The 18,965-nt window shown below is 29.4% G+C and overlaps 2 protein-coding genes across 2 annotated transcripts; one reads left to right on the top strand and one right to left on the bottom strand.

Annotated features, from left to right (window-relative positions):
• The first annotated feature begins 1,188 nt into the window (after window positions 1-1,188).
• On the top strand, window positions 1,189-5,230 carry LOC112791957 (rhamnogalacturonan I rhamnosyltransferase 1). Its single transcript, XM_025835016.3, has 9 exons — window positions 1,189-1,603; window positions 1,700-2,019; window positions 2,342-2,409; window positions 2,493-2,581; window positions 2,673-2,835; window positions 3,029-3,318; window positions 3,835-4,039; window positions 4,340-4,497; window positions 4,603-5,230. Exons 2-9 carry the CDS (start codon window positions 1,755-1,757, stop codon window positions 4,871-4,873), a joined length of 1,509 nt encoding a protein of 502 aa, XP_025690801.1. The 5' UTR covers window positions 1,189-1,603; window positions 1,700-1,754; the 3' UTR covers window positions 4,874-5,230.
• Window positions 5,156-8,308, bottom strand: LOC112791958 (ribulose-1,5 bisphosphate carboxylase/oxygenase large subunit N-methyltransferase, chloroplastic). Its single transcript, XM_025835017.3, has 6 exons — window positions 7,519-8,308; window positions 7,371-7,399; window positions 6,867-7,078; window positions 6,559-6,684; window positions 5,901-6,305; window positions 5,156-5,645 (listed from the first exon to the last, which is right to left on the bottom strand). The coding sequence occupies exons 1-6, from the start codon at window positions 8,025-8,027 to the stop codon at window positions 5,427-5,429; spliced, it is 1,500 nt and encodes a 499-aa protein (XP_025690802.1). The 5' UTR covers window positions 8,028-8,308; the 3' UTR covers window positions 5,156-5,426.
• Between the last annotated feature and the right edge of the window lie 10,657 nt (window positions 8,309-18,965).

Below are 18,965 nucleotides of genomic sequence, written 5' to 3'. Positions count from 1 at the left end.
AACAATTTTTAATAAATTAATTTTAAACAATTATAATTAATAATTATTAATTTTGTATTTAAAAAAAATAAATTTTAAATAATCACTAATTAATAACAATTTAAAAAATAGAATTACCAATTGATGATAAATTGGCTGGTAATTAATTAATTAAGTGTTGGTTATCTAACGAAATTCATATAAAAAATAAACTACATTAAAAATTATCCAGAATATGAAATTCATAAAAAATTCATTTTCGTCGAATAGTACAAGTGAAAAAATTAAAACTTTTTTATTGAATTTGCTGACAAAATGTATTTTTTAATATATTTTTTAAAAAATAAATTTCTCTAGATATGAAATTTATATTAGATTTTTATATTTTTGGAAAAAATGAATTCGCCAATTACGAATTGTCAGCTTTTTCAATGTTTGGGAATGATGAAGCTTGAATGGCATTCAGTAAGCTGAAGAAAGTTTCTGGCTTTGTAAGCTTCATTCGGTGGAGGTAACGTAGTTTTGAAGTGGGAAGAAATTAATAGTAAAGTAAGAAGGAAGAAGACACGAAGGATATTTAAAAGCAAGTCGACCTTTTAGCTTTTATTCGCCGTCCTTGTTTCGTCTTAGATTAAGTTAGTTGACTAATTTTTTCTCTTTAAATAAATTTATTGCATATGTAGACATTAAGCAGGTTTTTTATTTTTATTTTTTTAAAGTAGGGATATAGTCCATGTCTTTGGAAGTTTGAATACATATAAAAGTTGTTGCTTATCTAAATTTTGTAATTAAAACTTAATGGCGTTAGATAATATCGAAGAGTTGGCATGAGTTTGTGTTTTGCAAATCTAAATTGAAGACTTGTCCTGCAGAATTTTCTAAGAAAAATAAAACAAATTCTTGTCTCTATCATGGTAGAAATTTCGTACCATATTATATAATATGAAAATTAGTAATAATGCAGTTGTTGATTTCTTAAATTTCAGATGTACTCCGTAAAAGAAATTGGTCTAATTCAGGTTATTTTGTACAGTTCAAATATACTTTCACACAGTCATTCTCTGTGGTTGAAGCCAATAAGGGTAATTATAGCTTGTGAGATGGATAATTACATGGATCTTTATTTTATTTAATTTTTTTAAAAAATTATTCAACTTATCTTCAAATCATGAAAGAAATTTTTATTGGCATTATTATTAACGACCGTTTTTTTTTTCTAGTTCTAAAAATATATAACCATAATTTGCATTTAAACTATCAATATAAAGTCACCAAAAAAAAAAAACTATCAATATAAAAAACAAAAACAAAAACAAGAGATTTAAAAAATAAATATTTTTTTTCCTTTTCTCCCAGAAAAAGTGAATCCAAATGCATGAGGCTTCTGTGTTTGGTTGTTTAGATTTGATCCTTTCTCTTCACTCTCTTCACACCTTGGATCTGTGTCCTTTTCCGCCCTCTTTCTGTCAGCTTTCTCCATAACACCCTTTTCGCTGCTTTGTTCCCTCAAAGAGCTTCACACTCAGCTGAAACCAAGATCCAATTTTGACTCTCACCCATCGTCATCCATTTCAAATCCCTCTTTGGGTCGATTTTGATTCCTCCAAAGGTGTTTTCCTCCGAGGTAATTCATGAGGTCACTACTTTTCAATGCACTGTGCTTTAATTGAGTTTTTTTTTTTTAATTAAAAAGATTAATTTTTTTCTCTGTGGTAAAAAGTGTGTGAAGGTTACGGTGATGAAGGAGCGGCAATGAGGTGGTTTGTGGCAGAGAAATGGAGGTTAGATCGGAGGGTGTTCAGGTGAGGTGCGATAAGCTTCAAGCACCTGTGATAGCGAGGACACGTTTGCGGGTTTGGTTTATTCGAGTGTGTTCAAGCATTGTGATTTGGACATGCCTCATTCAGCTACTTACAGTCACTGAACTGTGGCGTTCCAATTTCATTTCTGGAATTACAAGTCGAATATATCACACTAATCAGCGTCCTTTCTTAGCAGAAACCACTGTTGCTCAAGCCCCTCCACCTTATCCACCTGCAAGTTAGTAGTTTTAGTTTATTATTATTATTATTATGCTTTATGTTAAGTGCTTTTGACTTATGAGTTTTGTTTGCCAGACCCCAATTTTTACTAATTATTACAGATGGGCTTGAATGAAACATGATGTTGGTCCATGCTTTGATTTTTAATATTATACTGTTAGTTGTTAAAAGAATCATGTCAATGAATGTAAGTAGTCTGAAACAACACTTGTAAATAGGTAGGTTTGGTGGATATGATATACTTCGTTGTTTGTGTCTTTCTTCTGTTTAACTTTCAAATTTTGGTACATATTGAAGCCGTATAACCTGAAATCATGTAGGAAATTATACAAGTAATGGATTTCTAAGAGTGTCCTGCAATGGGGGCTTAAATCAAATGCGTGCAGCGGTTTGTATTTCCATTCTTCCATTTTTTTTTCTGTTCCTTCTATAACAACATTAAATCTTCATTTAGAAAGTTTTCCATTTCAGATTTGTGACATGGTAACAATTGCTCGACTTTTGAATCTCACATTGGTTGTTCCAGAGCTAGATAAGAAATCTTTTTGGGCAGACCCTAGGTATGTCCTTTCTTTAATAAATTGTGAGGATCATTTAAGTTGGGTACCTTGACGATTGACATTTTAAAGTTTTGTAGTTTTCTTTTTGCAGTAATTTTGAAGACATATTTGATGTCACACATTTCATCGGGTCTCTTAGAGATGAAGTTCGAATAGTGAAAAGAGTGCCGAAGAAGTTTAATACTAAAAATGGATATTCCACCCTTAAGATGGCTCCTATTAGCTGGTCCAATGAAAAATATTACTTGGAGCAGGTCTGCATATTGTTTTTTTTTTTTTTTTTGTCATGGTCTGCATATTCTATTTAGCTGCATTTAAGCTAAAAGTACATGTATTAATGATATTGGTGGAAGTAAAATAATTAATGTTCTTTATACATTATTGTATCTCCTTACTTTCAAGTAGATATATTGAATCGGGTTCAATCCTACCAACACCACACTGCAGATTCTGCCACATTTTAGCAAGCATAAGGTGGTACACTTCAACAAAACAGATGCACGCCTAGCAAACAATGGTCTGCCATTGGATCTACAAAAACTTAGATGTCGTGTTAATTTCCAGGCACTTAAATTCACTCCTGAAATTGAGACTTTGGGGCAGAAATTGATTCGGATTCTTTGTGAGAAGGGACCTTTTGTGGCATTGCATCTGAGATATGAGATGGACATGTTGGCTTTCTCAGGCTGTACTCATGGTTGCAGTTATGAGGAAGCCGAGGAGCTCAAGAGGATGAGGTATCTTATTGTTTGGTGTTTGGCTGGAAATATATTTTATTATGTCTAGTTTTTGACAGAGGATATAGGTGCTTTATATCTGACATTTACTAGGGAAGTTATGGATCAAGAAAAATTTTAGTTTTCCTCTATTGAAGCTAAACTACAATCAAATTCTTTTCCTTTTCAGTCTTGTAAAATTCTAATTAGTTAATTATGCGAAAATGAGAAATAATGTTTTATTGGGTTATAGAATCCTAATTGCTAGTCAATGAACTGGTGAAGGCACTGCCCAGTTTGAGGAGAGTATTGATTCTTTAGTTCTAGAATTATACAGTGGATTTTGTGTATTCACTTTTGTACCCTAGGAACCTTCACCTTTGACCAAATAAAGCATTAAGGAAACAGCAATGAAAGCTACTACTCTAGAGCTGATAATTTGTCAAATTAAAAATCCAGCAAAAACTACAAAGCTTTATCCCACTTGTCAAATTAGATATCGATTCAATATAAAGTTATCTTGCTCGTGTAATTCAGGTATGCATTCCCTTGGTGGAGAGAAAAGGAGATAGTGTCTGAAGAGAGGAGATTGCAGGGTCAATGTCCCTTAACACCAGAGGAGACAGCCTTAGTTCTCCAAGCCTTAGGTTTTGATAGAGACATGCAGATCTACATTGCTGCCGGTGAGATCTATGGTGGCGAGCATAGACTTGCACAACTGAGAGCTGCATTTCCAAAAATTGTGAGTTCATCACCATATACCCCCCCCCCCCCCTTTTCTGTTTATTTGCTGGATTTTCCACATTTTATGTATTTAGTAAAATAACATTCTGAAGAGTGCTGAATGATTCTTGCCGGGGCTAGGTGGATGTGTGGGGGTCATGTAAAACTGTTCATTTACAAGTTATACCGCTGATATTTATATGGCAGATTCAACAACATATTTTTGAAATAAAATTTCATTTTCAGCAATGCACAATTACTTGTTTTCATGTGGTAATCATAATTTCTGTTTGTGGTATGATTTTCTGCTTCATTTTAGTTAAAAAAAGAAATGATGCTGGCCCATGATGAGTTGTGGCAGTTCCAAAATCATTCGTCACAGATGGCAGCTTTGGATTTTATGGTTTCAGTAGCCAGTAACACCTTCATTCCTACCTATGATGGGAACATGGCAAAACTTGTCGAAGGCCATCGCAGGTATGTGCAGATATTTTTGCTAATCACAATTTGATTTCATATAGAAGGCAAAAGCACAACCTTGATGAATATCTACAGAAAACTCACTAATAAATTATCCTTCAGGTATTTGGGTTTTGAAAAATCCATATTGTTGGATCGGAAGAAGCTTGTAGAGTTGCTTGATTTGCATCAAAATGGAACCCTTCCATTTGATGAGTTTTCAGATGCAGTGAGACGGGTTCATGAAAACAGAATGGGGCAGCCATTTCGTCGTAGGGTGTCAGACAAGCCAAAGGAGGAAGATTACTTCTATGCCAACCCTCAAGAGTGCCTCTGTGAGGGGACAAAATGCGATGACCTGTCAGGCCCTCGCAATTCCAGTGAAGTCAGATGAGTACAGGCCGCCAGATGTAGGAATGCCAGCTGCACAACTATGAGTTTGAACTTTGACAAATGAACTTAAAAAGTTGCACATTCACACAAGTTCCTCAAGTTCTGTGTTGAAGAATCCATATCATTGGCATACTGTCTTAGAAATTTTATTATGTACACATGATTTTGTAGGAAAGCACGGAAAAGAAAGTATTAGCTTCTAATTCTATTGAGGTTTTGCAAAAGCTGTATCTTGATCTTTTCCCTTAATTTTTTTACTCCAACCACAGACTCGCATCAAGCATTGTAAAGTTCATTCTCATTACCATCTTGACTATATTTATAACCGGTATAGAAGTGTAATTCAAGCATTACATTATCCTCTTTGCAAGCAGCATTCAAGTAATGGGTTGTAAAATGTAATAAACCTAGTAAAAAAATTGATTAAGACCCTTTAAAGATTGATTGAGTGCATGGCATGGACTTGTCTTGAAAGATTCCATCTACCAAATGTTCTGTTTCATTGTCCTCTGGAAATGTATAGTAGTGTCCCTAAGGGGATGCTTCCTGCAAGATTACATGAACTTCTCAAGGTCCCCTAGTATATCACCACTTTCGCCGCACAGGCCAAGGTCCTTGAGCCTCCTTTCTTGGTAATACTCTAACTGGTCCAGTTCCAATTCTTTCTCCTTGAAGACCTCATCAATTTGTTGCAGAACTTTCTTCTCCCCTTCTCTTATTCCGACTGCTATTGCAAGTCTTGAATCTAATTTTGCTTCCTTTAACTTGTTATCCTGCCATTCAAATGCTTGTGTTTTAGTTATTTCTGGAGCTCAAAAGCTCCAAAATTAAAAAAAAAAATGTGTATATATATATATATAACAATTTAAGATATAATGGAGTAACTATCTAATAATGAACCTGCTCATTTGTTTATATGCTTATATTTACTGAACCTCATTTTTGTTTTGATGAATACCTATAAACTAAAGTGAAACCCTTTAATGTGTACGAGTTTATCTCATAAACTAGAATACAAAATCATATACCTCTTCAATGGTTGTATGATAACCAGCAAGAGCAGATTTGCAGGCCTCTCTAACCACCCTGCATAAAAGTTCCTCATTGTCACGGCTCACTGGCAATTCTAGATGACTCCAGACAGTGTTTCTGAATAGCGCTTCCAGTAGGAAAGCATCAGTACCTCCTAGAGCTACAAGTCTCAGGTATGGAATTATCCCTGGTGGAAGTGGTTGGTTGTAGAATATGTCAAAGTATGCTGTCTCACCAAAACCATTGGTCTCTGCAATGTCTAGTTTGTCATCATAGAAAGGGTCGGACTCAGGTATTCCAAGTGTCAAGGTATATGCATTACGGCCAGAATTTGGTTCGATGAAGCCATAGTCCAGAGCCAACTCGGCGTTGCTTTTGTTCAAATCATATTGGATATATATCTGCAGTGAGGAGTTTCTTCCATTGTTATGTGTAACTATAGTATGATTGCAATTCACATTATCAAGAATGGAGATGAAATTGGAATTGGCACCAAAAAATTAGCACTAATGCATATAGTTCACAGCAATTTGATATGCAGAGCTGGATAACTCTTGGTGGAAACCACTATGATGGATTTAATGTTCATCATTTTAATATAATGTGTATAATTAGACCAAAAAACAAAAAGAAACAGAAGGTAAAAGCCTTCACCTGTTCCCCAGCCTTGACAGAAAGGGGGCTTCTTAGGGAAAATAAGTAATCCCAAGAGAAAAGGCCTGCAGCTCCTTTAACTTCATAAGCATGATCTTCTGTAGTTACTCTTGCACTGTGGTTTATCTGATCCAGAAATTTAATTTGGAAAATATCAATTTTTTTCTGCACAAGATTGTAATATCTTCATAGGAATACCATGCAGTTCATATGTCTATGTTAGTCTCCTCTATGTTCTACAGTTATTGCAGTAGAAGAAGTGAATGGTGCATACTACTGCAGGATGCATGAGAGGAAATGGACCTTACCAAGTCTGCTAGTGGAATAACAACCAGATTTTCGTTGCGAAGTCGAGAAAATGCCCTTGATCTGAGAATTCCAAATGCCCAGAAGAAGTCATCCAGTGTTATAGGAAAAGGAAAAAGCTTCTTGTTAGGGAGTATGATTTCTTCTTGCAGTCTCATAAATTCATTCTGAACATACTCTTTCACACCCAATGTTGTGTTCAGAAGTTGAGTACCTACACATGCATATTACTTCAATTAGGTCTGTGTTAGACCTATTATTTTATATACACAAATTCATTATTCAACACTTTACATTGGGGGAAATATATTAGTTTATAGACCTAACAAATAACTAACCCATGAATAACTCCTAATAGGCCTAATCCTGATTACAGCCTATCTAATAACATTACACATAGGCATATAATATAACATTGCACACACACATATCAATAAGTTCTATGCACTTGAATCTATCTATTGTTAACCATTAAATGATGTGTGTGTCAAAATAAGATCACCAACCTTGAATCTCTGAGAGCTCCTCCTCTGACCTGCACTGGAATAACCAATTAACAACTCAATCAACCAATGTCCATATGTACCAAATTCTCACCAACCATTGTATCACTAGGAATTAAAAAAAAAAAAAACAAAAACAAAAGAAACCCACCAGTATATAGTAGAATCAGTTTCTTTTGGCAGAACAGGGAAGTAGTGCTTCCAAAGTGAATCATCCCTTGACCTCTCCCTAATGAGGAACAAAGCAACAGAAAGCCATGGCTTGAGACCACTACACACATTCCCAATCTCAGAAGCAGCAACTGCATCTGGGTTAATCCAAAACCTCTTTGGAACCTGAAGAACAACCTCGTTTCTTGATATGTCTTTGGTTGCAACAAGTCCAAGGCCTTCAGGGACCACACCAGGTTTCACTTGTGTCTTTGAAGAGATAACACCTTCTTCCTTAAGCCATTGCCAGAAGGTGGTAACTGCTGGTGACACTGATACTGATGATACTTCTTGAGTTTCCAAAGAAGAAAGGGATTTCACAGAAAAAGGTTTCTTGATGTGGTGAAGAAGTGGTGATCCTTTGGGTAAAAGAGACAAACACCTGGTGTGCGAAGTGCATGGAGAGAGAAAAGCAGAAGAACCCGAACACACTGAGAACACAGTAGCCATGATGATATTATGGTTTCTGATTGTGTTGTGTTATGGTTCAAACTTCAAAGGTAAGGATTTAATTATATTTGTTGGTTTTGGTGGTTGTGGATAAGATTCTCGCTCTTCTTACTGGTTCTCTTCATGTTAGAAGAATTTAGATATTAAAATAGGTGGTACCACTAAAATTCAAAGATGATAAAGTGAATGTTAAATGCAAAAGTGTACATGTTAATTCAAAGCTAATTTTTCATGGTAAAATTAGTTTTCATTTGAGCAGAAAGTTGAAAATAAACATGTGTTCACTAGTTTTGGAGCGACAGAAAGACTTTATATAGTTAAGATTTCAATTATGAATTTTATTACTTGAAAAATAAGATTTCTTAAGTTTTTGTTAATCTTTTAAAATTTTTAAAATTTTTTTATTTTCAAATTCTTTCAAATGGTAGGTTTGATCAGATTTTAATTTCATTTATATATGATTTAAGTAATAGAATTTTTGTTACGTTTATTAATTTCTTTCAATATTCTTATCAGTTTCATTTTTATACTTTTTAATTAATTTTTAAAGATATTTATAGTGGTTTATTGAAAATTAAATTAGGGATCAATTCAAAACGGTGATCCCACGCGATCAAATCATTCTGATAACTAAGTTCAATTAAATTAGACTTTGTCTAAGATCACAAAAATTAATAACTCGAAATTTTTAGTTAAAAAAAAAAGGAGAGACATGAAAAAAAAACTTAGTTAACTTATTAAAAAAATAATTTATTTACATAATAATTCTTAATTACGAATTAAAAACTTGTCATAATCGCTATTTGTATTCTCTCCTACCAAAATTCAAATTATTCTTAACAAAACAAAATTTTATTTTCTAGAAATACTGGGATTAATTCCTTATATTTGTTTCTGTCTACTACACATTAGCGCAATCCGACAAAAGAAAAAAAAAAAAAAACACAAACACGTAAATTATCTAAACAAAAGAAAAAAAAAGGGGAAAAGAATATAGGATTAGCTAATGATTATTGAAAAAGAGACACTCACATAAATACGTTTAAAATATTTTTTTAAAGATATTTTTAATAATTAAAATTTAATATATATAATTAATTAAATTATGTTATTTTTATCTAAATTAATTTGATCAAAAAATCGATAAATTAAATTTGGAATCAGTTTAAATTAATATTTTTTTATAAAAAATTAAAATACTCTTATTTTATATATATAGAAAAAAAGAAAGATGGAGAGAATTTTAAACCTTAACCATTCTTTTCTCTTTATGTCATCATAGGATTAAGATATTATAATCATATTCTATAAAAAAATATTAATTTAAATCGATTTAAAATTTGGTTCATCGATTTTTTAGCCAAATCAATTTATCCAATCTAATTTTCATAAAAATAACACAATTTAATCGATTATATATATTAATTTTTAATTACTAAAAAATATCTTTAAAAAAAGACATTTTAGATGTATTTATCTAAATAGCTCTCTAATTAAAAAATATTTCTAAAAACATTCTATATATCGTATTCTTTACCAACACTGAACTCATTTTATTATATTTAAAATCAATACAATTTTCCTCAATTCTCTTATATTTAAAATCAATACAATTATGTATCCATTAAACCCTTTCATTTTTCAGTCTTTCTTTTTTTGCAAAATTTTCAAATATATATCACAATAACGGCATATAAATTTGATGTTCTTTCTTTCTCTAGTAGTTAAAAAAAATCAATTTCAAAATTTAAAAAATAAATCATTTTAAATTAAATATAAAACTTATAAAATTATAACTTTTAAAGATTAAAAAAATTCTAAATCATTTAATATGGAAAGCAGGGAAAACAAAAACAAGGAAGAGTTTTGTAAAAGGTATATGACGACTTTAAATCTGAAGTGGGAAAGAAGAAAAACAAAAACAAAAAGCAAATAATTTTTTTAAATGAAGAACTTTTTGTGTGGATATGATTTAGATGTTTAATGATATTTATTTTAGATAAATTTTTAGACGATTTCGGATGTATTTTAAAAAAATTTTGTGTATTATTATATTATTTTAGATGTGCTTTATATTTATTTATTTTTTGATGTGTTTTGAAATTATTATATTTACGGTATATTAAAATCAGTCATCAAAATTAGCTATTGATAAAAAATATATGTTAAAATATAAATATATATTAAAAATAAATTAAATTATATATATTTATAAATAAATATATTAGTAGTTAATTTTAGTAATTAATTTTAATATATAAATCATATTTTTGTTATTTTGAACGGGCTTTAAACACAATTAAAATATTACATCAAATTTTAACTGCACATCTAAATTATATAATAACACATAAAATAAATTATAAAATATTACATCAAATTTTAACTGCACATCTAAATTATATAATAACACATAAAATAAATTATAAATACATCCAATTCCAAAAATGAAATGATGACGAAGAATCGATTGCTTCTCTTAAAAAAACTTGCCCCTATTGATATCAGGCCTCAAATAGTCGTCCATATAAGCCTCGAGTTCTTACCACTTAACACATCTATTAAGACCTGCATCAACAAATAAAATTAAAATATATCACGATGAATTCAGTGACAAAATTAATATTATATATTAGGAAGTGCTCTCCAATAGGGGGACTATTTGTACAATGGCTATTGAGTTATGAAATGAACATCTCCTATACTATTTAGAATAACCATTCGAGTACAAGGGATAATAAACATCTTTAATTTTTGGGTTCACCAAGAATCGAACTCTTGACCTTTCGAATCTAGCGCTTTAATACCACATCATGATACCACTCATCCCAAAAACTTCAGCTGATGAGAAAATGTAACACTAATAATTATATCTCTAATACTCCATAAACCTCCATTATACACATTGTATAAATATTTCATTGGCTCCTCATACTTTCCCAAATAATTATTCCCATTTTTATTTTTTTTTGCAAGGTCTCGTTACCCATTTTCTTATATTAAATATTTATATGAAAATTATAATTAAAAAAAATAAAAAATAAACTACAAAATATTATTACAAACATACAAACATATTTTATCTAAAATTATAAATTTAGAAATACAACATATAAATCATAGTTTATAAAACAAAATCTTAAAACATAATTTTCATTTAAAAAAATCATAAAAAATATATAACAGAGAATATACAAATTAAAATTTTAAACAGCAATAATCAGTAAAAAAAGACAAAAAACACAAAAAAAATATAAACTACAATAAATCAATAAAAGAACACATAATAGAGCATATTATTCAATATTCAGAATTCAAAAAACACATAACAAAGATTATACTGAAGAGGAGTATCAAATTCTAACTATTTCATAATTATAAACCCTATATGTCTAATTGCTTTAGATACATAGAAAGAAAGAGAATCAAACCTAAAGTCAAGTGGATGAGAAGAAGGAAAAAGATTAGAAGAGGGACAACCGGTGACTGCTGCAGCGTCAGCAATGATGCGCTCCAGTAGACGACGAGCAGAAGAGAGAGCAAAGAAGTGTGATGCGACGGTAGAAAGGGGAGAATGGACGCAGCGACAATGACGAGAATGGACGCAATCACGCAGACGCAAGAGTGGAAGGACGTTGTGCCTGAAGAAAGAGAACGACCCAGTGAAACTGTAAGGGTGACGACGCGGTAACAGTAAACACTAAACAGGAAGAGTAGTGGCCGATGACGACTGGCGAGGGGGTATGGTGCTATGGCTGTGAGTCTGTGACTGTGGACATAGCTCTAAGAGTTTTGAACTTTTGGAATTGGAGAGTTGGGGTTTGGGGATGACGCAGTAAATATGAAGTAGTAAGAGAGAAGGAAAGACATTCAATAATGTAAGGTTAGGGTTTTTAATAGGTGAAATTATTAAAAATTTCTATATTAAAAATAAATTAAAGGTATTTAAGCAAATTCAAGAATTCAAGGAATTATTGGGAATGGAGCGAGAATTTCCGCTTGAGTTCACGCGCCTATCTCGGGAGAATTTTAGTCTCCATCTCTATCCCTACATAAAAAATTTTTTGCCTTTGAGTCTCCATTCGAGACAATCTCCACGGAAATTCCAGCACTTTGGAAAATTTTGACACTCCTAAATAAGACTGACGATAATGAAGAGAAGAACAATGAGATAACAAAAAAAATAAAAAGAGAGAAAAAAGATACGAGCTTTATTTAAAAAAAAAAGAAGTTATACTCGTTAAAGAGATTTTAGAGATAAAAATTAAATACATTAAATTGAAAAAATTGTTTTTTGAAAAATAGGAAGATAACTTCATAAAAAACATTCAATTATTTCATGAGATTTAAAAGTTGAGTAAAAGATAATATTTTAAAAAATGGATATTATTTTTCATTTAAAATATGATGTAATTCTTACTCTAATACTTTTTAGGGTTAAGTATGATTTTGGTCTCTAAGGTAAGAGTTGAAAATTGATTTCGTTTTTGGCCTTTTTTTCGCTAAAAAATGGTTCCAAAAGTTTAACTTAATTTTAAAATAGTCATTTTTACCAAAATTTTAATTTTTATTACCAAATTATCCCTGAAAATTTTAATGGTTCGAAGGACGATTTTAAAATTAAATTAAATTTTTGGGACATTTTTTAGCAAAAAAAAAAAGGCTGGAGACAAAATAAATTTTCAGACCCTACTTCAAAGACAAAAATCGTACTTAACCTTACTTTTTATTTGTGTTTACATTTTGTACATGTCAATTGAACACATATTTTATAATTTTCAAATACCATAATTAGAATATGTATGTGATGGACAAAATATTTGGTCAAGTTATCTGACATCAGAACTTCACATTACACACATACACATCAAAAATGGCAATGAAAAGGCAATTTACGTAAATAAAATGTTTAGATTTTAATTTTATACAAATACAACTTTTGAAATATGAAGACGCAAATGCATTTTTTCATATTTTTATAGAAATCGCTACTGGAAGCAGCGGTTTATAGAAAAACATAACCCGCTATAAGTAACCACAGATTACGTGGTTAGGGTGCAACATAGAAACTGCTGCTGTAGGCCACAGCAGTTTCTATTGTTGGAGAATGTGCATAAATCGCTACTGGCAGTAGTGATTTATGTGTTTGGGGACGTGCGTATAATACGCTTGAGGCAATAGCGGTTTTCTTATGATATAATGAGGACAGAGAATTCGGCTAAGTGATATAATCTAACCCTCTCTAAATAAGGGATGATCCTGTCATGCATGTGTATATTTTGTTACCGTCTCACACTGTAGATACACTTAGGGTGTATTTGCTAAATGCCTTGGGGAAGAGAGAAGCGTGTTTGAACCTCTTGAAAGTTTCACTTTCATGTTTGGTCAGGAGAAGCTAAAATTTGTAGTTCCTGAGTTTCATTTCATGTTCATAGTTGCTAATTACTCTTGGAAAATTAGGTGAGAAATTTATTTCATTTTTATCAACCCTACCATTCATTCTCTTCTATAAAAAAGATACTAGTAACTATTACCTTCATAGTAGTTCTTTATAATTCTTCCTACTTCTTCATAGTTCTTCGTTTCAATTTTTTTTATCAAAATCATTCAGATTTGTTTCAATCACTAACAAATTGAATATTTTAATTTTTTATTATTTTTAGTACTCATTTTCATATTTTAATTTTTATATTTTTATTGTATTTTTTATTTATATGATAAATATTTTTACATTATTTGTGTAGTGTTCTGATTTCTTGTGTTATATTTTTATATGAATTTTATTTTATCATTTACTATACTATTTTTTATATGTATGTTTTGTATGAAATCTTTTTTATTTTTGTTTGGCTTTGTTCATATGATTTTTTATTTATTTTATTATATTTCTTTTATTCATATGATAAATATTGTTGACTTTTTTTATTTTTTATAATGCTCTAATTTTTTAAGTATTTTTTTTATTTTTATGATATTTTTATTTTTTTTGTTCATATAAATTCTTTTTTTTATTTTTTACTATATTGTATTTATATTATGTATGAAATTTTTTTATTTGATTTTATTCATATGAATTTTATTTATTTTTATTGTATTTTTTTCATATAATATATGTGGTTGGTTTTATAAAATTTTTATTATTTTTTATCTATATGATTTTTTTTATTTATTTGATGAAAGATAAAATAAATAAAAAATTAATTATAAGTAACACTATAGTCATAAATAATAAAAATTTATATTCAAAATAATACTAAATTAAAGAGACAGTGCTAAAAAAATTATAGAATATTTTTTTGTTTAAAATTATAAAATTTATAGTATTCTCTTTCATATTTTATTTTTATTGTATTTATTTTATTTATATGATAAATATTTTTTATATTATTTTTTTATTTTTTATTTATATGATAAATATTTTTTATTTTCGTATTTATTTTATTTTTGAAATTATTCTTTTTGTTTGAAATTATAGAATTTTTTATGCATATAAAAAATTATTTAAATTGATGTATCTTTTAATAATTTTTCATCTAAAAATGATTTTGAGTAGTATAATTCTAACAATATTTATTTTACTATAATCAATTTTAATATAAACATAAATCATGTTATATAGGCACTCACCCTCAAAATATGAAAAAATAAATATGAAAACTACATAATCTGCGGCTACCTATAGTGGATTATGTTATTCTGTAAACCGCATAAAAAATGCATTTGCCTTTTAGTATTTCAAAAATTGTGTTTGCGTAAAATTGGAATCTAAATATTTTATTTACGGACCCAATGAAAACGTTTGATATTAGTGGTGAGTTTGATTCGTAGTTCAGTAAGAGAGTTTTACACTATTTTTGCTATGCATCAATCTCTGTCTCCTCTTTCACTTTGTTTGCATTGGGTTCCACCTCCAGTTCATTCTGTTAAATTGAATTGTGATGCTAGTTGGTTTGCTCCTTCTGGCTATGCTGGTTTTGGTTGTATTATTCGCAATCCTGATGGATGTTGGTTGAAAGGTTGCACTGGAAAAGTCGAAGTGTGCAATGTTCTTTTTGCTGAATTGTATGCAATTTGGAGAGGTTTACTTCTTGCTTGGGAGAGTGGATTTCGTGAGGTTATTTGTGAAACAGACTGTTTAGAAGCTCTTTTCTTGGTAAACCAAAGAATGCTTAGTAAGGATATTTCGGAATGGGATTTGGCAAAGCATATTCAGGAGGTTATGAATTGGAATTGGAGAGTCTCTATTCTTTTAATTCAGAGGACTGCAAATAGTGTTGCAGATTGTATGGCTAAAGCAGCTGCTTCTGTCGCGGACATTCACTCGAATTGGAGCCAACCATGGAGTGAGCTTCAACATCTAATAGATTTAGATATGACCCTAGCCAATTAATTTGGTTTTGTCTCTTTTTTCTTTCTTTTCTATTTAGTCACAAAAAAAAAATAAGTTATGATGCACGGACACAGGACAGGATGCGAGACACGCTGACATGCGAATTTTAAAATTTTATATGACACGAGGACACGCATACATATAAAATATAAAGTATTTTTTAGATAAATTGTAATGATATTTTGATATTTTATTAATATTAAAATATAAATTAAAATTTTTAATTATTTTTAATATCTTATTTTAATTATATCAAGTATTTAAAATATTTTTTGTTTTAATAAATAATAATATATACTATATCTAAATTTATTTTAAGAATAAGACTAAACACGTTGACATGTAATAGTATTTAGGTGTGTCTAGACGTGTTCGAATAAAATTTATTTTTTATTAAGACATGGTTGAACACAACAGACATACATATCAGACGAGTGTCAATAAATGTCATATCTAAAATATATCCGACATACGGACACAATAACTCAGCAAAATATCCGTATTTAAGAAAACAAAGTTGTCCCAATAAATCCAAAACCACTCAAACACAGCTTGCTAAATTTATGAATACATAATATGTTTTTACAACTTTTCTGGGGGGCATAATAATTAAGCCCTATTGTCGCCTTTATCCAAATTTACCTAAGCTTCTAATTTCTAACTTGAGACTAAAAACGAAGGGAAACAAATATTTGTCATTCAGATCAACCATTATCTATTTGTTTGACATCTCGTTACAATTAGGTAACGAACGGTGGTACTTTTATTATTAGGCCACAAGAAGTCAAGAACTATATATAAAACTAAACTATGAAGGGATGCTAACTTCCAATAGGTATGCTAGACAGATAAATTTTATAAGTTGGCACAAGTCTAATAAAATACATGTGTATTACACTTCTACATTCAAAAATAAATATATGCACGTTACTTAATCACTTCCTGTTTCCAAAGCGCGTTACTTACCATTATAAACGACTCTTTTTCTTCTTCGATAAAAATCACAACTGTCATTTTTCTTCGCGTTTCTCTTCCTCTTCCTCCTCTTCTTCCTCCTTCTTCTCCTCTTTCTTTGTATTTTTCTTCCTTTTTTTCGCGTGTTTCATCTTTATCGTCGTATTTCTTCTCCTTCTTGTTTTAATTTTGTAATATTATGTATTTTTTTATTTTTTGTTTGATTTTTTCCTCCCAAAAAGAATTATGAGAATATGAAATAAGAAGATGAAGAAGAAGAAGTATCAAAAGATGAGGAGAAGGAAGATGAAGAATTCTAAATTATACAGAACTCATTAGAATAAAAATACACTCAAATATCTTCGTTTTACACTCAAATATCTTCGTTTTTACGCCAAAATATCTTTGTTTTTACACCTAAATTTGCTGCAGATATAGAAATGAGTTATGTTACGTGTATACTAAAATCAGCCACCAAAGTCAACAAGGACTGCAAAATACACCACAGAAGGACTGCAAAATATACAAAAAATACACCATATTAAAACAAGCATAAACTATAGAATGCAAATACAACTATAAAACCATCATAAAAATTAACAAAAACCAGATTCATGAATTATAACTAAACAGAAACTAAAACAATTCAACTAAAAGAATAAGACAATTCACCATCTGTCAGATAAAAAATCATAAACTGTAAATACACCAAAATTTTTATAAAAATACACCCAGATATTCCTTATTTACACTCGAACGTCTGATATAAAATGGACAAAATTATATTAATTCTAATCAGAACTAGTACATTAGATTCAATTCAAACAAGAAAGAATTAACAGTAAATTTCACAGGCAAAGTTTACACACTGGTTCATCTGACAATCTGAAGTTGAATTATTCATTATCTTAAAAAACGATTTCAGAACTTAATGTAAAAAAATAATGGAAATCGAAAATAACGAAAAAAGAGAAGAGAAAGAAAAAAACACATAAATGAAGAAAGAGAAAAAGAAAGTAAAAAATTAAAAAAAGAAAATAAAATCCTTTCAAAAATTAAAAATTTATTAGAAGTACATAAAACATATGTGTATAACAAACACGTTTAAATATAATATCAATTAAAAAATTTATAAGACTTATATAATAAAATTACTTGTATACAGAGATTAATTCAACTTTCCAATAGTTGCGCCACTACTTCCCACTCTTTAATATTGTTAGCAACATTTTGCATTATCCAAAAGGTACACCACCCCAATATATATTAGTCAAAGATAGGTTTCATGATCATCAGCAGATAAATGAATGCAGAAACAAGTTGACATAAATAGGGAAATATATAGAAAAAATATTGTCACTACCGTGTCTCATGAGTCATGACGTATATAGTTGTTAGAGGAGTTGATTATTAAAGAAAGCTTTCAAGTATATCAATATATTGATATTTTAGTAAATTTTAATAATTAATTTTAATTATATATATTATATATATTTTTTATAATTAAATTTAACAATTAAAAATGATTGAAATTAAATATCAGTGTGTTGATACACTTAAAATTTTTTCAATCATTTAATTTTTTATGTTATAATAATAATAATAATAATAATAATAATAATAATAATTAATCTATCAATCTTTATAATGTCACTAGGCATTAGCTAGCTCATTGGAATGCGATATTGGAAGCAGCAGCGAAGACAATTTAAAAAAATGTCTACCAAAGAAACATTATTACATCATAAAATTATTCTTCTAAAAAAATATTAAGTAGAAATGAATATCAAACTTGTTTATATTTAACCAGTATTTATAAAATATCTTATAATGTACGTCCTCTGAAATTAATATAAAAAATTGGCTTAAATAAGTTTTAAATATGCAACGTATCAAATTGATAGTTTCTGATTTTTATAAAATTTTTACTTTGGTTTTATTCCATTAAAACTTAAACTCGACTATTTTAATTATATTATTAATTTATTCCAATATGACAAGACATCACATTAGCATTTAACGTATCATGCACATAGAAATTAAAATAGTTTACATTTTAATTTTATTTGACTAAAAGTTTTTTTTGTAGAAATAAAAAAATAAATATTTTATATAGAAAAAAAATCTTATTTCAATTTAAAAAATTGATACAAACAATATTATATTCTAAGTGTAAAAAAAAAATAATTAATAAACTATAATTCAAATGGCAATCACAATGTATAATTAATCTGTTTTGGGTAAGGATATCCAAGGGCCCCATTATTGAATTGACTGTCCTAGTGTGAAAGATAATTTAATTAATCTGTCAAATGTTTTTGGAGTAAGATAATAATTCATTAACTATGAATAATGTATCATTCATCTCATCACTGAATATTTATAATAACAGAGAGATTGATAGGTATGTTACGATGCAAATTGACGAGTACGGTTGTATTGAGCAAAAATAGAACCTAAGAAAAGAAAGATACGGTTGTCGACAGAGTCTAATAAATTGCATGTTATTATTATATTTCCGCATGTACAATACGCTATAAATTTTATATTTTTGTTTGTAGTGTATGTATTGTCAATTTTTTTTTTTTTTTGGT

This window comes from Arachis hypogaea, chromosome 13 (genome assembly GCF_003086295.3).
Source record: "Arachis hypogaea cultivar Tifrunner chromosome 13, arahy.Tifrunner.gnm2.J5K5, whole genome shotgun sequence".
Taxonomy (NCBI): Eukaryota; Viridiplantae; Streptophyta; class Magnoliopsida; order Fabales; family Fabaceae; genus Arachis; species Arachis hypogaea.
The sequence above is the reverse complement of the archived record's forward strand: the minus strand, read 5'-3'. Positions and strand labels throughout refer to the sequence as shown.